Source organism: Diceros bicornis, chromosome 31, assembly GCF_020826845.1.
Source record: "Diceros bicornis minor isolate mBicDic1 chromosome 31, mDicBic1.mat.cur, whole genome shotgun sequence".
In the NCBI taxonomy this organism is placed as follows: domain Eukaryota; kingdom Metazoa; phylum Chordata; class Mammalia; order Perissodactyla; family Rhinocerotidae; genus Diceros; species Diceros bicornis.
This window is the reverse complement of record NC_080770.1, coordinates 23,749,907-23,771,174: the sequence shown is the minus strand read 5'-3', so window position 1 is coordinate 23,771,174 and position 21,268 is coordinate 23,749,907. Positions and strand designations below refer to the sequence as shown.

The following is a 21,268-nucleotide window of genomic DNA, read 5'->3' as shown; positions in this document are numbered from 1 at the left end:
TTTCCTGTAACTTGTGGGGAAAATTGTGACAGAGTGATGTAATGATCAGGGGTAAGGAATCAGATAAAATCTAGGACTTCCAGATACAGAATAACAACAGTAATTCAAAGTACTGAAAAGGTAGGAAAATAATAATGGAACCTGGAAGGATTCTTAAGAAAGTTAATTTTTTCTGTTAAAAAGTCTCAGCACTGGGGCCGGCCCCGTGGCTTAGCGGTTAAGTGCGCGTGCTCTGCTACTGGCGGCCCAGGTTCGGATCCCAGGCGCGCACCGAGGCACTGCTTCTCCGGCCATGCTGAGGCCGCGTCCCACATACAGCAACTAGAAGGATGTGCAACTATGACATACAACTACCTACTGGGGCTTTGAGGGGAAAAAAATAAATAAACAAAGTCTTTAAAAAAAAAAAGTCTCAGCACTTAGCACAAGATCTAGCACATCACAGCACTTGAGAAGTACATTCCATTGAATTTATTACACACAAACTTGAAAACAGGACTATCTTATCCATTTGAACAGCAAGGAATGCGGTAGTAAAATCAGTCAGTTTTGGTATTTTTCCTGGTTGATTAATTTCAAAATGAAGTTAGTAAATATTAGAACCACTGGTGGAAAATAGTTTCCAATGAATAAGGGAAGGTATAAGATTGATATGAACAGAATAGATCCATTCATGCACTTCTCAAATACAAAGAGAGACTCTAATTTCTACCCCAAATTCTGCCCTTTGTTCTAATGTAGGTATACTGTCTGTTGGACAGAGGGGAAAACCTCCAAAGGACTAGCACTCATTCTAGATTTTTCCTTATGGGTAGCAGAAAAGATTAGGCTCAAGGAGAGAAATACAGTACTGGTTCACTGAGGACATCTAAGCCCTATCTATCTTCTTCTAAGCAGATGCTGGACAAGGTCTTTAGAGCCAGAAAGATGGGGAAAAAAGCAAAAGTCAAGAAAGTTGGAAGAGAAGCAACGCAGTGTCTAGCTGAGAAGTGGAAATTTTAAGGCTCAGCTTGAGAAGTTCCACAGATATCGACAGCATGTTCCCACAGGATCTATGTTCCCAAAGAATCAACCCAAACAGCTGGAGAGGAGAAAAAGACTGGGGTTGACTGAATACATTTTTAAATGGAAAAAAAAGTCTTATCAACAGGAAAAAATTAAATAAATAAATAATAAAGTATTTTAGGTCCTTCTGAAAATGGAAGAGTAACCCAACTAATTTAAAATCTAGTCAACCAAGCTGGCAGGCAGCCTCCAGGGCCCAATGCTAGGTATAATTTGGAATATAAAGGATTAATCACGATTAAAAGAATTGAAACCTTCGGTTTCTTGCAAGAAAGCAGCTGTGGGTGACTCCTTGATATTTCCTAATGTTGAGCATTGAAGAACAGCAAAGCCAAAGGAGACCACACGTGAAATACTCAACAGCTTCATGTCCAGGTCCTAGGCTGAAAAAGGAACAGAGAGGCATGCATGTCTTTGGGAAGTAGACTGGACCTTAATCTCACCTGTATTAGTCTGCAATATTCTTTGAATTGAGTCTATTTATGCACACAAAAAAATACCCTTCCATCATAGACTGCCCAATGAAGAAAGGAAAAAGAGAAGATACAGGAGGATCTCTGAGGATAATTCAATCTGTCAAAATTAGAAGGTCTAAGGACTCAAAATTCTAACATTTTCCTTTAGAGACAGGGTCCCTTAGGGCATTCCCAGTTTGACAGTTTGTTTCAGCTATATTCCCACCACAAAAGTTCTAGTCACGTAAAACTGTAAAATGTAAAATAGTCAAATTGTAACCAACATTGCTTAGCTCTTGATATAAGAATCCCATAATTTCTTGCCATATACTTTTCACTTTTACTTTAAGGTCTCAGATCTGGAAAGAGGTGGAATAGAGAACTGTGGCATTCAAAATGAAGGCAAAGAAAGCAGGCATCTTTAAATGAAGGCTATCCCAAAATACCACAACTAAGACTATTTGTTTCAGGATTTCCAAACTAACAATTTATCTTTAAGTGTCAGAAAAGAGCACTGTCTCTCTCCGTAGCTGTATTAGCCTTCCAGAAAAAAGTCCCTCTCCCACATAGGAGAGACACTAATAACACAAAGGAAAAGGCAGGCAACTCCACGTGGTGCCTGAAAACAAAGACTACTAAGTCCACGCTCACCAAACCTAAAACAGAGTATCTGGAAATAATGGTAGAAAGGGACAAAAAGTATACACAAAGTTGAGGGAAATCAACAGCCAGTCAGCCTTTCCTTCACCACTGTAATCTCCAAATTCTATGGCCAATTCCTTTGTTATTTCCACCCAGTGGCAGCTCCAGAAATTCTATAAATGAGCAAGAGCAAGCTCACTGCTTTCACTTAGATGGTATATTTTTAAGGGCGGCTTGGGGTGGATAACAGTGGTAGAGAGGTATCTAAAGATTCCCAAGCTAACTCTTGGTGCTTGCTGCTTCTATCCCATAGGACCTTAAAATTCTTCCTAGATCAGACAAAGATTAGAATAGCTAGAAACGTCTTCAAAGCAGGTGCTCCTAAGCTGTCCCTGTAGTCTCTCTACCTAGAACATGGGAGTGGAGAAACTGGGCTTTTGAAACAACTCATTTCAGCTTTGCATTGATATTTTCAGTTTTAATTAGTTTACCTAATAAGCAATATAACTTTTTACCACTTTTCCCAGTCACTTCACTTCAGCAGAATCAATGAGAATATTTAGACCAACGAACACTTTTAGTTTTCAATTAGCTCTTATGTTAGCTGTATTTATTTTGCCTTAAAGAAAATCCAGTTCAAATTCTGTGACCCCTGATAAATACAGGGAAAGGCAGGAGGGGAAGGGGACCCAGAGAGCAAAGGCAGAAGGAAGGAAGGACACTGGCTGAATCTCATCACCACATGCTCTAACCTCTTATCAGGCAATAAGAGGTAAGCTCTTGTTTGATTTGGGGACATTCTCTCCCTTTTTAGATTAAACAGTCTGTACATTTCCATTCTCAGCACTCTTCTTCCTTCCCAAGGCACACCACTGCTCCATCTCCTCTTGGGAGTGAAGTCTACATTTCCCCCATCCCAGGCGCAGATGAACGTGTCACTTCTCTTCACTTTCTAGTAGCAAATATGGTCTCACACACACACACACACACACACACGCACACACTTCAAGCCGTGGCAGCAGCTCCTTTTCTGTCTCACGGTCATTTCATGAATCTTAGCTAAGCTTTGAGGCAGGGCAAAGAGATGTTTAATAAGCACACTAATGCACTGGGTGCCCTGTTGAGCTGGATGATGAAGTTCTCCTCAAAGCGAGCTTAAATCTCCATTGATAAGTACACATCTTTCTTGTACACAGGCTATTCTATTTTGAATGCAACTGCCCAGTGCAAAATCCAGGGCTCACCAACAGCAGAGCCTACATCCCACTAGTCATGGAGGTAGCCCTGAAAGAACATCAAGGAAGTCCTAAAAGAATGACTGGTGAATGTTAAATTTGTCTCTATGTGCCCTAAGGCCCAATCCATGTATTCACATTTGCAGCCCATAAACCAGTTTTTAACCAATCTCATCAACAAGGCCAAGCAAAAGCTGTCCTATGCTTGAGCAGAACTGCATTCTAGCTTCTCCCAACCACTGCTATAAGAAAGCAAAATGCGCCACAGTGACTGGACACACCAAGATCCCTTGCCTTAGTTTTGAAGAACTTTTCTTCCAAGCTGCTTCTGTTAAAGAAGCTGCAGATTATAAATGATGCCATGGGTACAGGTTCACTTACAGCCAATTTAGTAAGTGCTTGCACAGTTAATTCTGTCAGCTTACTCCCACACAGAAATACATGTGGCCCCAAGGGGCCCAACCACCCACAGAGCTCTTTTGTACATCTTTTTACCCTCCAGCACACAGAAATAGAGGAGGGCTACACCCCAGAAAACACCCAGAGAAAGAGAATAGGTAGTTTCTCTGAAACCGTATGTCTAGAAAACCATGATCTAGCTTCCTATTAGGATATAATTTCTAAATTCATGTCTGTCTGAATAATCTAAATAATGCTCTAAGCCAAAATGTCTCTCTGAAGTTCTAAATCTATACATCTATATCCCTTGGTATGCTGAAAGCTTCCTTTCATGTATACATAAGGACACTTAAAAAGGCAATTGTTTAAAGTGAGCTACCAAGCTACCTCAGATCTTAAAAACCTACTTAGTTGTGGTAGAATGTTACAGTAATGCCCCTAATGATTCAAGCCTCCTTGTATCCATGCCCTTGGAGGGTCCCCTCTCTGACTATGGGCTTAGCCACGTGGCTTGCTTTAGCTGATGGGACAATAACAAAAGTGACATAAGCAGAGACTCAAAAGGTGCTTGTAGACTGGGGCCTGATCTCTCGTTTCTCTTTGGAACCCTGAGACACTATGTGAAGAAGCATGAGTTAGGTGACTGGTGAAGAAAAAAAGAGACAAATCAGCCCAGCTGAGGACACCAGCCTGCCGACTGCCAGATACGTGCATGAAGCCATCTGGATTAGTTTTCTGTGGCGCCCATTACACATTAACACAAACTCAGTGGCTTAAAATAAATTTACTAGTTTTCAGTGCTGCAGGTCAGAAGTCCAACACAGGTCTCATGGGGCTAAAATCAAGGTGCTGCAGGGCTGTGCTCCTTTCTGGAGGCTCCAGGGGAGGATCTATTTCCTCGTTCACTTGGGTTGGTGGTAGAATCCAGTTCCTTGCAGTTATAGGACTGAGGCCCTTGTTTCCTTGTTGACTGTTATCTAAAGGCTATTCCCATCTTCTATCACTGCATCTTTTTGACTGACCATTCGGTCTTTCACTTTTAAGGGCTCTTGATTAGACTGGGTCCACCCCAGTAATTCAGGATAATCTCCCCACCTCAAAATCTGTAACCTTAATTCCATCTGCCAAGTTCCTTTTGCCACATAAAGTAACATATTCACAGGTTCCAATGATTACAACATGGAGATCTTTGACAAGTCATTATTCTGCCTGCTATATCAACCAAGACCATCCACGCCCAGCCAAGCCATCAAGTGATCATAGAGAGCAGCCAATTTGGCCCAGACCAGATGAACTAGACATTGGACCCAGAGAATTGTGAGAAACATTAAATGCTGTTTTAAGCCAGTAAATTCTGGGGTGGTTTGTGAGGTAACAAAAGCTAAATGACACAATGGCCAAGGCTACACCACTTCTGAGGAGTCTGTGCAACCCTCAACCCAATAACATGGGTCTTTTTCCCTTCTCTGCTCTGGTTCAACAGGCATGCTAAGAGGCCACTAGCAGTTTTCTGTTCTCTGAATCATAAAACAAAACCATTAAATTAGTTTTATTTCTTCTTCCAGTCCAGATCTAGAGATTATTGCTGAAATTTAACAAAAGTCAGCCTTATTATCTCAAGAGAACCATAAAGGGGCTTTTTTTAATCCACGACTAGAAGCTACATACATGAAAAAACATATATGCTAGAAGTCTTAGAGAAAGAGTTGAAGGAAGAGCCATCTTTCGATAGAGCAAAAGCTGCTGATGGAAGAGGGAAATTTCACTGCTACCCAACCATCTCTCCTCTGTGCATAAAGACCAATGAGGGCTTTGGGGCACAGCTTCTAAGCAGGGGTCTCTAACCCTTCATTAGCTGCAAATACATTTTCTCAAATGGGCTCTCCCTCAACTTTGCTGATACTTAAAGGTCTGGAAAACTTCGTAAAAGGAAAATGCCAATAGCAAGTTAATGTCCTCTTGGCTCTTTTGGCTGACTTCCCTGTGCCTGGGTCTTGCCTATTAATTGAATGCTATTCGGATTCCATCTCAAAAACAAATGAGGATGGAGACCAGAGGCCTGCCTTCCCAGACTGATAAGAGCAGCACAGTGCAATTATACCCGAACAGCTTTGTTTTGGAATGTAATCACCGCCCCAGCCTTCTTCCCAATGGGATGGCAACAGTGTAATTACCTCTTCAGGATGCATTGTTTGAGAATGTAACTGTTCTACAGGGCCCCCTTTCTAGGGGAAAGGAGCTACAACAAGAATATAACAGAATTCGTAGCCCCCTCCCCAGTAGCAGTCTTGTGAGCTAAACAAATTATTCTTGTTCTCTTAAAAGTAAAGCCAGAGTTTAGATTTCCAGCCTGTTTTTCTCCCAGCAAAGAATCACCCAACCCCATGATGGTTCTGTTTGAAAAGTCCCAATCTAAAGCCGGACTCGGGGCCGGCCCCGTGGCGTACCGGTTAAGTGTGTGCGCTCCGCTGCTGGCAGCCCGGGTTCGGATCCTGGGCGCACACCGATGCACCGCTTGTCAGGCCATGCTCTGGCAGCGTCCCATATAAAGTGGAGGAAGATGGGCACAGATGTTAGCCCAGGGCCAGTCTTCCTCAGCAAAAAGAGGAGGATTGGCATGGATGTTAGCTCAGGGCTGATCTTCCTCACAAAAAATAAACAAATGAATACAGCCGGACTGCTTGAGTCCCAATTCCCACTCTGTCAAGTACCAGCTATGGTCTTGGGCAAACTACTTCATCTCTCTACGCCTCAGTCTGCTCATCTGTAAAAATGAGTAGTAACTGGACATCACTGGAATGTTGTGAAGATTAAGTGACTTATAATATGTGAGAAGTGCTTAGAACAGTACGTGGCATATAATAAGTTCCCCTGGGTGTTTTTTGTCTGTTCGTTTTTTAGCACATTTGAAGCACCATATTCCACAGGCACTACATTTTGCAAATGTGATCTAACACTAGCTCATGGTCAAGTCCAAGCTTGAGTCACTACGTTCTTTCTTTCCACAGCCGCTTTCGCCAGTTCAGTATGAGGGGCAAAATGTTTTGGATAATTTTAAATGCTGCTATAGAACTGTCACAGTCTCTGAGCTATTTGCCTAGGTAAAACTTCACTCTAATAGGCAGGAGTGACTGTGGATATTTCCATGTCATTCCTTTCATTTATGTTACTAGTCCAAGGGAAACTACAATAGGCTGTTGTGAAATCTTGCTGTTGGGAAAATCAAGCAAGTATTACCAAAAGCAGCCATGGGCCATATGGCAGATTCTGGAGAAAATTCACCTTTCTAGCCAGATTTATTTAGGAAAATAATACATTTTGCTCACGTACCTACAATACACCCCACCTCTCTGAATAATACCCTCGTTCCTAGTGAGCACTTCAACCTTTTACCTCCTGTCCAGCATTCCTTCTGTTCCTTTGTAGTCTAGACCAGTTAAATTCTCTGCTTAGGAAGGAATATTTTTTGGCTTGTGCTTCACCAGCCATGAACCATAAGAGCAAAAATCATGAGTTTGGGGGGCTGGCCCGGTGGCGTAGCTATTAAGTGCACGCGCTCCGCTGCGCCGGCCCGGAGTTCGGATCCTGGGCGCGCACTGATGCACCGCTTGTCAAGCCACGCTGTGGCGGCATCCCATATAAAGTGGAGGAAGATGGGCACAGATGTTAGCCCAAGGCCAGTCTCCCTCAGCAAAAAGAGGAGGATTGGCGACAGATGTTAGCTCAGGGCTAATCTTCCTCACAGAAAAAAAATAAAAAATCATGAGTTTGTTTGCCAGGTAGTCCTAAAGAACACAGCCACGAAGCTCAAGACAATAGGAATGAAGCTGGGCCCTTTTTGCATGGCACACAGCTGCAGTGAGCTGGGTTTATGATAAACCCAGGGACTCACCTCAGTAGCCTATAATATGAGAGACTGTGGTTAAAGGGTAACTATCTGGCTCTGGGGTGACACTCAACTCCGAGCCAAAAGAAACACTCCCAGGAGGTCTCAACATTCCTAAAGGTCCCTGGTCACCCACCTACAGGTGCCTCTTTCCACATCACGGCTTATACCAAGATCTCCATGTTTGCTCTTGGCTTCCAGCTGAGCAGCACAAGGACCCTGGAGAAGAGCTGGCCTTGTGGATCAGCAGGTGTTAAAGAAAGGAAATTAACACCCACAGATTGGCTCTACTTTGGTAAAGAGGGTGAGAGGTGCTGTCTGCCATCTCCCATGGCATTTCCAGCCAGTTTGGAATAAATGAGACTGCTTAAGGACATAAAAAGAGAAAGAAAAGCCAATGTGAGCTCAGAGTTTTAAAAAGAAGGAGGTGGAAGGTTAGCACGGGTTATTAGCTACCAGAATTCATGTTGATCACTTGGGTAAAAACTGATGGAGTAGATGGGACACCAAAGAGGATTGTTCCAAGTCTTTCCAGGGGTTGCAGAGGATCTCTAATCTTAAATAAAGAGGAGACTGTCTGGCTGCTGCCTCCACTGGAAAATACGGGCTTTGACCTCACATTTGGTCTTTTCTTTCCTCACATCTCCTCCGTAGATTTCTATATTGTTATATCATTTGTTCTGAGGGAGTTGAAAAACATGGCATAGCACAAACCAATCATAACCTAAGAAGAGAGGAGTAAAAGAGTTCTGGCATTACAGTGGGTAATCATAGATTAGAGGGCATCTTCAGCTGGCACCTTCAAAATGAACAGCATTTCTAAGGAGTACACAACCACAGGACTTAATCAACTTTGAGATCACTCTAGGTCTACGGAAGCCCCAGAGTACAGAGAAATTAAAGTACAGGTAAAGGGGCCAGCCCCGTGGCTTAGTGGTTAAGTGCGCACGCTCCGCTGCTGGCGGCCCGGGTTTGGATCCTGGGTGTGCACCGACGCACCGCTTCTCCGGCCATGCTGAGGCCGCGTCCCACATACAGCAACTAGAAGGATGTGCAACTATGACATACAACTATCTACTGGGGCTTTGGGGGAAAAATAAATAAATAAGTAAAATTATAAAAAAAAAAAATTAAAAAAAAAAAAATAAAGTACAGGTAAATAGTGGGGTCTCAATCTAGATATGTTCACGTTAACATTTCTTTTTCGGGAGGAAGAAGGGGAATAGGTGGGAAATTGGTTACAATGTTAGAAGAAAGGTTATAGGTCAATGTCTCCTAGGAATGAAACTCCTAGCAGAGCTGACAAGAACCTGTTGTTCTAGCATAAAAGCTTAATAAGCTTCTATTTTCTGCTGCAGAAATGCTATAAGGTTCTGAGCTCTCACAGCCAGCTTTCTGTTTATACATCTACTTTAGCATTTAGCACAATACCCACTGTCCTATAGCTGTTTATGAGTGTACTGGGCTTGCTCAGTAGATGGTAAGCTTATGGAGAGCAAAGATCATGTCTTGTTCATCTGGGTACTATCATATACCTAACACGGTACCGTGCAAACAACAGAAGCTCAATAAATGCTTACAGAGTCAAAATGGCTGGTATACCAGAGCTGAGCACTCTGTAGGTAATTAAAAATTCATTCATTTTCCCCCATTACTAACAGCTCCAGATTAAGAAGAGTTATATACCAGGGGCTCACTGGGCCCAAGACATCTTGGATTCTGGTATGCACATCCCTTACTGTGTAAACAAGTCATCTCTTCCCATGCCTCTGCCTTCGTTCCTAGCTTAATGAGTTAATCTAGAGCAGTGGTTCTCAAATTTCCAAGCACACCAGGATCCCCCAGAAGATTCTTTAAAACACAAATTCCTAGGCCCCACAACCAGTTTCTGATTCAGTGGGTCTGAAGGAGGGGCCAAGAATGTGCATTTGTAAGAAGTTCCCAAGTGATGTTGATGCTATTGGTCCAGGAACTACACTTTGAGAATCCACGTTGCCATGGTTACATAGGAGCAAGCACTTGGTCTGCTGAGTAGATGCTTATTTCATCGGTACGGGTTCTCATGGGGACAGAAGAGGATTTTTCAAATGCAGACATCGTGACTCCCCTACTCTTACCCCCTTGGTGACATAACTACAGGCAACAGTGGACACCTTAGCTTGTCTGACTATCAACACAGGGATCTTCAGGTTACCATCTGTGGGTGCCAACGAGCACAAGCTCCCAGTTTTTTCAACTCACTGATCATAGCAAAGGAGAGAAAGCCCTGCTTTGAACCCAGGAAGAGCACCATGGGGTAGAGGAAGGCAGAAGAATAGTGAGAGATCAGCAAGGTTATAGTCAGTGAAAAGAATGATATGGCTCTAACTCATACTGGCCCCCAAGATTTATAATAAAAGTCATAAAAAGGGGCTGGCCCGGTGGCATAGTGGTTAAGTTTGCACACTCTGCTTCCATGGCCTGGGGTTCATGGGTTTGGATCCCGGGCACAGACTCACACACTGCTCATCAAGCCATGCTGTGGTGGTGTCCCATAAACAAAATAGAGGAGGATGGGCACAGATGTTAGCTCAGGGCCAATCTTCCTCACCAAAAAAAAAAAAAAAATCATAATAACGATAATAGCTAACATCTACTGAACACTTATTGTTTGCCAAAAATACTGTTCTAGGTGTTTCACATATTTTTTTTTTTAAAGATTTTATTTATTTTATTTTTTCCCCCCAAAGCCCCAGTAGATAGTTGTATGTCATAGCTGCACATCCTTCTAGTTGCTGTATGTGGGACTCAGCCTCAGGATGGACGGAGAAGTGGTGCCTCAATGCGCACCCGGGATCCGAACCCGGGCCACCAGCATCGCAGCGTGCGCACCTAACCACCAAGCCACAGGGCCGGCCCTGTTTCACATATTTTAACTCATTTAATCCTCAAAACAATCCTATGAGCTAGATACTATACTAATGCCCATTTCACAGATGAAGAAACTGAGTCCCAAAAAAGGTGAAATAAATTAACCAAGATTACATTGCTAGGAAGTAGCAGAATGAATATTTAAACCTAGACAGGCTGGCTGGGGGGCCCAAACTCTTAAACACTTTGTTATGTTGCCTCTCAAGCCGACTATACACTGCAAATGGCAGCTGTCCTTCCTGAGCTCCACTCACTCATGCTCACAGACCCATTCAAAACATGAATGGGGACACATTCAGAGTTTCTTCAAACTGTACCAAAAGACATAAATCCTTGGTCAAAGCTCAGGTTTGAGCTGCATCCTCCTTAGCTAATCCAAAAGGATTGGCAGTTAAAGTCCTAGGGGAATTATTAAATTTTTAACGGCAGGGCTAAAACAAAATACAGAAAACCAGACCACTCCCTGGCTAGACTGTAAACTCTCTGAGGGCAGAACTATTTAATTATTTTCTAAGACCCAAAGTGCCTTGGAAAATGCTAAGCATTTAGAAAGTGCTACGGACATTTCAAAATGACAGTACAGAAAGGGCACAGGTGTAAAGCATCAGTGTGGAAATATCAAGAGGAAATTTCCTGGGGGAAGAGAGATGGAGGCCAGAAAATCTTAGTCACATAATATAAAAGGGACAGAAAAGTTTATTGACAAGGCCCAATATCTTCCTCTAGAAAAGCCTGAAGAAGCACAGGCAATTCAGCTTCAAAACTGGGACCCAGGTTCTCAATAAGCACACCTTTCTCTAGTGGTATAAGGAGATGCAGTAAAGGGGTGGGGTAGAGAGGACATGGATACTCCAGTGATCGGTGGACACCAAATAAGTAAAAGGCCCTGGGTGCTGTAGGGCATCTGGGAAGGCTGGGTTCTCTGGGAGGAGTGTTGCATTTACTTCTCTGTTTCCTGGGCAACCAAGCCAGCCCCTTATCATCTTCACTTTCATCTGGACTTATACACTGGAGCAGGATGAAAGGTAATTGGGTTAATTATTAAAGCAGCCCTAGCTAGTACCACCACCATTAATTGTCCATTTATCTGGGGTTTATGAACAGCCATCTTAATTGATGTTGAGTTGGAATGTGCCACTCACTTTATTTGCCTGGCTACTGGATACCAGAGAGGTACAGGACATGGAGATAAAGGGTCCAGCCAAAAAGATAAGGGGTCTAACAGCAGAATTATTATTCATTTCTGTTCATACTCATTTAAGTATACCATGATGGCCCTCAACTGTATTCACTACTATTCATCTTTCCCAGATTTGCCAATTCAAGTGACGATCTGGTATACAGTAATTAAGCAATTTATTATATTAGAGAGCTGATATCAGGTTGAGAAATCAGGCTAATTCCTAAAAGTCAGCAAGCCTGAGGGCCCAGATGGCCACTCTAGTTAGCCAAATTAGACTAGACAGGCCTCCTGAAAGTAATTCCCTAAGATACCAGGGAAGCGGGAAACATCTAAGAGAGAGGACTGGTGTTTTTAAAAGAGATGAGGGGGCAAAAGACAACCAAAAATAAAGTTAACAAAGAAAAGAAAAGTAAATTCTTACTTTTAAGACAGGGGTAGCTCTGTTTTACCCACAACAGGCAACAAACAGAAGGACGCCTGGGACATGAGATTATGTAAAGTCATAATTATAACACTATGTTGAGCTATAGTGGAGCAAAGTTTCTGTATCTTACCAGAATTAAGTCTGTATAAGTCTGAAGTAGATCCTGATAAAACATAGTTTAAAAATCAATGAAGGAATTCAAATGGTACATAAGAAGATATCCACTTAATACAAAATAAGTCAGGAAAGGAAAAACGGAGGAACCAAGAAGACATTAGAAATACAGAAAACAAACAGCAAAATGGCAGACAAAAATCCAACTATCAATAACATTAAATGTGAATGGACTAAACAATCCAATCAAAAGGCAGAGGTTGGGCCGGCCCCGTGGCTTAGCGGTTAAGTGTGTGCGCTCCGCTGCTGGTGGCCCGGGTTCGGATCTCAGGTGCGCACCGACGCACCGCTTCTCCGGCCATGCTGAGGCCGCGTCCCACATACAGCATCTAGAAGGATGTGCAGCTATGACATACAACTATCTACTGGGGCTTTGGGGGAAAAAAAAAATAAATAAAATTATCAAAAGGCAGAGGTTGTCAGACTGGATAAAAAATAAGATCCAGGGACTGGCCCAGTGGCATAGCAGTTAAGTGCTCGTGCTCTGCTTCAGCGGCCCGGAGTTTGCAGGTTTGGATCCCAGGCGTGCACCGATGCACCACCTGTCAAGCCATGCTGTGGTGGCGTCCCATATAAAGTAGAGGAAGTTGGGCATGGATGTTAGCCCAGGGCCACTCTTCCTCAGAAAAAAGAGGAGGCTTGGCATCGGATGTTAACTCAGGGCTAATATTCCTCACAGAAAAAAAGGCTGAAAGTAAAAGAATGGAAAAAGACATATCATGCAATCAACAACCATAAAAGATCTGAAGTAGCTATATTAATATAAGAAAAATTATAATTGAAGACAAAGGGACATTACTAGAAATAGAGGTATATTTTATAATGATAAAAAGAGTTAATTCATCAGGAAGGTATAAAAATTACAAACATATAAGTACCTAACAACAAGGTCTCAAAATATATGAGGCAAAAACTGAGAAAACTGATGGGAGAAATGTACAATTCAGTAATAATAATTGGAAATTTCAATACTCCACTCTTAATAAGGGATAGAACAACTAGACAGAAAATCAGCAAGAATATATAAAACTTGAACAACACTATCAACCAAGCAGATCTCCCTGGCATGTACCGCACTCTACGCAACAACAGAATACACATTCTTCTCAAGCACACAGGTAACATTCTCCAGGACAGACCATGTGTGAAGCCATAAAACGAGTTTCAATAAATTTATTTATTTGTGTGTGTGTGTGTGTGAGAGGAAGATCAGCCCTGAGCTAACATCCGATGCCAATACTCGTTTTTTGCTGAGGAAGACTGGCCCTGAGCTAACATCCAGGCCCATCTTCCTCTACTTTATATGGGATGCTGCCACAGCACGGCTTGACAAGCGGTACGTCGGTGTGTGCCTGGGACCCGAACCTGCAAACCCCAGGCTGCCGAAGCAGAGCGCGTGCACTTAACCGCTTGTGCCGCCCGGCCAGCCCCTCAATAAATTTAAAATAACTGAAATCACACAAAGTATGTTCTTAGACCACAATGAAATTAAATAAATCAACAACAGAAAGAAATTCATAAATATGTGAAAATTGAAGAACACACCCCTAAACAACTAATGGGTCAAAGAAGAAATCATAAGATGGGGGTCAGCCCCATGGCCTAGTGGTTAAGTTCAGCGTGCTCCACTTTGGCAGCCCAGGCTTGGTTCTCAGGCACAGACCTACACCACTCATCGGCAGCCATGCTGTGGCAGCGACCCACATATAAAATAGAGGAAGACTGGCACAGATGTTAGCTCAGGGCGAATCTTCCTCAAGCAAAAAAGAGAAAGACTGGCAACAGATGTTAGCTCAGGGTCAATCTTCCTCAGCAAAAAAAAGAAGAAGAAATCATAAGAGAAATTAGGATGACTGAGCACAAAGCCATCTCTAGCCCAGGACACTTGACCAGGACCCAATTACCTGTGGCTAGGAGCAAGAAAATCCTGACACCTCCCATTGATTTTAATCAAAATACTGAATTAAGTACATCAGGCCCACATCTGCTGGGAGCAGATGCTCATTAGGATTGAAGTCAAAAAGATTAGGCAGGACAGATAACTAATACCCTACATTACCCAAGTCTCTATCCCTCACAAGTTTTTTTTTCTTCCAGTAATTACCAGAAAGATGTCAAATGCCAGAGCTTCTCATTTCACTTTTATGAGGCCTCAAACATGCAGAAAAATATTATAAGCTTAAAAAGCTTTTGGCAAATACTCCCCACTTGAACTCAGGCAAAACATGGCATAGAAGACAGAATAGATTATTATGAGTCAGGCAGACAGACCTGGTTTAAAGTTCCAGGTCTGCCTCTCACTGTGTTATACTGGGCAAGTGATATAACTTTTCTGAACCTCAGTTTTGTTCCCTGCAGAATGGAAATGCACCATCTACTTTACAGAGTTGTCATAATGATTAAAGGCGATAACATATGAGAAAGCACTTAGGACAGTACCTGTCCCACAGCAGGCAGTCATTAACTTCATTTCCTTCTTTATTATCAGTTGCTGTTACTACACAGAGCTAGAGCTGTCTGCTAAAAAGTCAGCAGGGGGAGCTCCCCAGACTTTTGCCTGTTTCCCCAAATCCCCAAAAATATATGTGACAGAGTTGCCATAGCTTTAAATGTATTTATACCTCTTTAAGTACAGGTTCAGAATTTGTGTTGCTGAAGAAGGGGCATGGCGTGGGTTGATGGGTGACTGGAGGCCACCAGGAAACTACAGAATTGTGGGGAAGGCACCAAGATATAGTGGAAAAGATGAAGATTAACAATCAAAACACTTCTCTGTAGGAGCTTCTCTTATCTATTATCACCCTCAAGGCTCATGTGGGAGGAAGTGGGCAGAATGGATCTTAATTTTCTACAAACCCATTTTTGTTGAAGATTCCAAATGGCTTTGGCTAGGGTCCACTGGAGACTCATTTGCCACCAGAGCACCGGTCACGCCTCCTAAAACTACAGCTGTGTATATGCTTTGTCTCTCCCAGTCTGCCAAATTTCCATGCATCACCCTGCAAAAAGCCACTCACCATACAAAGGGCTCCACTTTATGTCTGGAGCTAAGAGCCAAACGGCAAGACTGAGGTATGGCCAACCACCTGGATTTAGAGCTACAGGAAGGCAGGGGTCATGTCCATCTTCTTCACTTTGGTAGCCTAGAACAGTGCCTGGCACATACGTGCAGAAGCAATACCTGTTGAATGTAACTGTTCTGAGACCATCACAACCTCATTCCAATCATACAAGAGAAAGTGCCTTTTCAGGAAAATTGGGAGTGCTTACTGCTAAAAGGCCAATTTGTCTTTCACTTCGAAAGCCATTACTATAGCAGCTCTATTACATGATCACAAGTAAGTTTAATAAAAAGCAAAATATCTGTGTCCAGGAGGGCAAGAAGGCTTGGGAAAGCGCTGTTACATTAATGAGATTTTCCTCAGCAAGCACCACTGGGTCATAAAAAGTTATGTCTAGAAACCCCTAAAAACAGAGGAACTAAAACAAATAAGAAAAACCCTGAAAATCAGCCAAGTTCCCTGGGAACTCTTTCCCTCTTCTAGATTAAGACCCTAGAAGAAGAATGCTATTTTGATGCCCTGTCCTCTAAAATAACTGTGGGGAGGCAGACTAGGAAGCTCTGGAGTCCCACTGCCTGGTTCAGTTCTGGCCCCTCTGCTGCATCACTCTGGGCGAGTCAGCCTGCTGGGCCTTAGTTCCCTCCACTGTTAACTAGACAACAGCTCCTTCTCAGGATTACTGTGAGAAGAAATGAAATATGACAGGGAAAAGCACTTAAAACACTCCCTACTACAGCAAGTGCTCAATAACTCTTAGGCTTTTTTGGTTGCCATTATTATTATAATTGGAATTTTCTCAAGAGGAAAAAAAGTAACAGAATGGTCAATAGAATCTGGAGGGACATCCAAATATCTACAAATGACGAGGATTTTTTTTTTTCCCCGTGGGGAAGATCAGCCCTGAGCTAACATCCATGCCAATCTTCCTCTTTTTGCCAAGGAAGACTGGCCCTGAGCTAACATCCATGCCCATCTTCCTCCACTTTATGTGGGACGCCGCCACAGCGTGGCCTGACAAGTGGTGCGTAGGTCCGTGCCCAGGATCCAAACCTGAGCGCGCGCACTTAACCGCTATGCCACGGGGCCGGCCCTGATGAGGACTTTTAAGAGAAGACAATAGGCACTCGGTAACATGTATCTTGAGAAAATGAGAGAAACTAGTTTCATTGTGAATGGACACCATCTGCTAATCTAACTAGAGAGTGAGGTTCTTGAGAGTCTAGATCTCCTTCCCCTCGAGGTACTCTGCATCCTTTGTTAGAGAACTTTTCTCAGCAGATTTCATATCTGTAAACAACTGTCTGCTGAAACATAACCCCTATATTCAAAGGTATCCATAAGTGACATTGGGCCATTTGGGGTCAGACCTCTGGGCATAAAGTAGGGAACAGGAAATGCAGGCAGAGTTATTAGATCAAAGGAGGGAAAAAACAACATACAGCCGTTCCAAAAAAGCTAAATGCCAAGGAAACAGAGATTTTCCAACAGTAGCGAAGCAGGAGGTGCTGTGTGGGGTAGTGGAGGCAGACGTCCGGAACAAAGAAGGGTGGAGAAGAGCTCTGTAGTATTGCCTGGCAGCAACTGATTATCTGCCAGTGAGGACCTTCCACATGCCATCAGCCAAGCCACAGAGAAGCACCAAGCACAGAAAGGCACAGAGCCACGGGGTCTGTTTACCAACCAGAGCGAGTGCCCTCCTCAGATGGAGGCTGTCAGGAGACCATGGCGTAGTTTGCTCCACACCAAGCCTGAGCCTACGAAGTCCTGGTGTTCAGCAGAGAAACCATTTGAGGCTTCTGGGATTTCTAGGCCTTGACATTGGGTCAAAGATAGTACTACCTAGGGAGAAGCCAGATCCCACTGCTTACCAGCTGTCACAGCAGCTTGGTCAGAAATCACATTCTCCTAGCCTGACAGGACCACTGCCTCACACAGATCCCTTTCTACCTTTAACCACTACATGGCCCAGACTTTCCAAAAAAATTTTTAATGAAGATGCTTATTAAAGATACACCTAAATGCAGCTTGATTTTTATACCTTTTATGCCTTCACATACATAAATTTACAAGTTGGCAGTGGAGGTGGGGGGAAGGTGCAGAAGTGTGATGAGGAAACAACTTTTGTCAGAAAAAAATAGAATTCTGCTTTGTTTCCTCCTCTAGAGACTGCACAGAGCCAGCAGCACACACTATGTCTCAAAGCCCAGTCATATCATGCATCTTAGCCCAAAACCATTGGTCACTAAGCTATTCAGCCATCATAACACTGCCTCAGCTGGGTTTGTCCAGCCCATTTTCTGTTCTGTGGAGATTTCTGAGCCAGCTCTACGGGTCTCTTTTCCTCTTCCTTCTATGGAAGATTCCACAGTGCCTGGAAACTCCATCTGCTGGCAGCAGCAAAGGGTTGTTGGAGAGGTGTGCATTAAGCTCCTAATTAAATCACAGGATCTGGTTCATGAGGATCTCACCAACCAAAACATGAACAGCACACTTTTATCATTCAATTAAAAGCACGGCCAGAACCTAATTGCTGGATTAAGAAACAAATAGTTAAAAAAAAAGATTTTTTTAAAGACATTTGAAGGAAGTAGGAATGGGCAAGAGAAACAGTTATCGTCAATCCTGCAGTTTTCTGCCTTGAAGTAAGGAACTGAGTACAAGACCTCAAAACAGAGTTTTCAGCCAGATGCCAAGATGCCATCACATTGACATAGGTAAATGAGGGGAAAGCTTTATCTGGCTCCCTGCCCCTTCAAAACTTCAAAATCCAAAGAAACACTTCCTTACCTGCCAGGACCCTGTTAACAGAAGAGTGAGTAGCCAGGCCAGGCTGTCCACGTTCATGAAAAATCCCAGCATAAGGCAAGTACTCAGGCAGCAAGAAACGCCTACAAAAAGGAATCACATGTGAAAAGCCTACTAAAGACGACCATAAAACAAAGCAGACATACTATCCACCTACTCTCAACAATCAAGACTAAGGGATTCATCAAGCCTAGGAATCCACAGCAGCCCTGAGCAGAGTAAAAATTCCTAGGATTTGTCCTTTCACAGATCTCCTTCCTGATATTTCTTCTAAAGTTTCTCAGGGCTTCTAATCTTGAACAGGATGCTCCCAATGCCACTTTTCTGTCTCTTTTTATTGTGGACAATCAGCTTCTGTCAAGACTTTAGGCAGCAGGGTTGGATGGTGGGCTCACTAGGAAATAATTCAGATATGGAAATCCAAAGACCAGAAACTAAAACTAGGTTTTAAACTAGATTTAGGTTTAAAAACTAAATCCCAGGCTCTCATAAAGCCTCCCTCATAAAAGTCTCTCATAAAAACTGACTACCTAGTTCTATAATTTTATTTATTTATTTATTTTTCCCCCAAAGCCCCAGTAGATAGTTGTATGTCATAGTTGCACATCCTTCTAGTTGCTGTATGTGGGACGTGGCCTCAGCATGGCTGGAGAAGCGGTGCGTCGGTGCACGCCCAGGATCCGAACCTGGGCCGCCAGCAGCGGAGCACGCAAACTTAACTGCTAAGCCACGGGGCTGGCCCAACTACCTAGTTCTTACCTTGGGACAAAGCGTCCAAGTGAAGGTGCAGACATCCGGGCATTGCGTGGAGCTCGGTGCCTGGATCTGTCACCATTGTCCCTGGAGAAAACAAGAGAGTCACAAAGAGTCACATAAGAGAGTCACTAAAGCAGAATCAGCCACCAGCTCAAAGACAAACATCCGCCAAGCTAAATTCCTACACTTAGGTGAAGACCCCAGAGAAACTAGTCATCTGGTTGCTTACTAATTTGGGTGGCACACTAATATACTGCATTTCTGGAGTACCTCAACTACAAGATTTATGAGCATTTACTAACAGTTCAGTAAGAAGGAGGAAGATTTTTCTTGACAACGTGGTCTCTGAACCCTGCAGCACCTGAAATTGAAGCCAAGTTTAGATCTTCTAAGGGATCTGCAATGGATATATATAAACTTCTTTTTTCTAGATTGAAAGATAACGAGAAACTTTGGCTTGTGAGGATCTTGAAAAGAGAAAAACTCCCCCATCAATTTCATTCAGCAAATGGTTATCTTTAAATGAATCTGTTTAGGTCCTTGGTGTGGAAAACATCACTGATAAGTGAAAGAAAAACAACACGAGAAAAAGACTAGGCAGTTCCTTCTCTCAGAGACTGAAATATTGACAATGATGAAGAATATTAGACAATACAATCCTAAGCCAGGTCATTTGAGAAAAAAGTCTAGGTGTTTTCTTTATGCTCTGTTAAAGCAATAGCAATAACCACCATTTATTAAATATCTACTAAGTTCTAATACAAAAGTTATTAATATGTTATCCCATTTAATCCTCCTAGCTATCCTACGAGGTATTATTACTTCTGTTTTACAGATAAGGAAACTAAGGACCAGAGAAGCAAAGCCCAAGGTCACACAACCAGTAACTTGAGGCAGAATTCAAGGAATATCTATTTGACTCTGCAGCCCTTACTCTTTCCACTACACTTCGCTGCTTCCTACAAGAAAAGAGAGGACAGGGACTTCACATGGCTTAGTTTGCAATGCATCAAAGGAAGAATAAGCCAAAGGGCATTGGCTGGACAGAGCAGTTAATCAGCTGCTTAACCAACTCCACAAAATAAAGAAACTCTGAGAGCTTGATTCGAGATATTTTCTGAATTCTCCCTCTGGATTGTCTTCAGCTTAATGAGATAATCTTCAAACTTGCCCTGGAACCAAAGTTAAGACAACACTTCGGCTTCTGAATGGACCCCTGGGAGCTTTACAAGCCAGAAATGAAAGCCTAGGAAAGTTTTTATATGTTGGTGGAATTGGATGCTGAGCATTAAGAGATAAATCAATACCAGGGATATTGGAAGCTGATCCATTAAAAGTCAGTACTTGGTTTTTATTTTCCCAAAAGAGAAAGCATACTATTGTTTTCCTTAACATATCATATTTCTTTGACTTGCAACTCTACAGTTGAAGGAAGAGGCAAGGAGAAACAGAGATTAGACCATATGGAAAGTAAAAGGGGGATTAAAAAGAACAATGAAATCAGAAGTTCCTGACCAGCAGACTGCAGCTCTGGCAAGCCCATAAATTATTATAAGGTCTTGGGAGCCACATGTACACAAGGAATAACTGAATGTCAAACAAATAAGATAGCTCCCAAATTAAGCATATTATTACTTTTCAAATATATGTAGTTTCAAGTTGTGATCAAAGTACCAATTCATTTAAAAGTACAAGTAAATTCATGATAGCTTTTCATAATAGCATATTTTACTTATCAACGAGCACTAAAAATACAACTAATTATGAGAGGAGATGGAAAACATTTTGAAGTTAAAAAGAGTCCTAAGGAAAAAAAAAAGGGTCCTAAGCTTCACAAGGTTGAAAACTAAGCCATAGAAAGAAGCATCATGGGACAGATCCAATTACTTTATTCCACAGCTACCACACTGTGGAGTAGATAATGCTTCTGCAAGGTCCAAAGATCCCTCTCCCTCAGGACAACAAACGGTACTCTCTCTGGTGTTAGCAGAGGGAGCGGGGAAGGAGAAGCCAGTACACTAGACAGTACTGCTCAGCAGTTGCCAGTGCCCAAAGACGACACAGAGCTGGGTGAAAGGACACAAAAAGATAACTTAGAAAAACAGACAAACACCAGAGCTGGGGAAAAATCTGGGCTCCTACGACACATTTCACAAGCCTCTTTTCACTGTTATTAAAACCTAAAAACCATCAACTTCTTTCTGATTCAGGTTCTCCCTCCATTAAAAAAAAAGGGGGGAGGGGGAACACAGCCAGAGATAATGGCTTCACA

General features: G+C 42.7%; 1 protein-coding gene across 12 annotated transcripts in view; it reads right to left on the bottom strand.

Annotated features, from left to right (window-relative positions):
• AMBRA1 (autophagy and beclin 1 regulator 1) overlaps positions 1-21,268 on the bottom strand; it is a 168,570-nt gene that overhangs the window by 75,717 nt on the left and 71,585 nt on the right. For all 12 annotated transcript variants that reach the window (XM_058527045.1, XM_058527033.1, XM_058527040.1 and 9 more), the window contains 2 exons: positions 19,000-19,080; positions 18,223-18,323 (listed from right to left, as the gene is read on the bottom strand). In XM_058527045.1, coding sequence (XP_058383028.1) covers positions 18,223-18,323; positions 19,000-19,080 — 182 coding nt within the window. The remainder of the gene's footprint in view (positions 1-18,222; positions 18,324-18,999; positions 19,081-21,268) is intronic.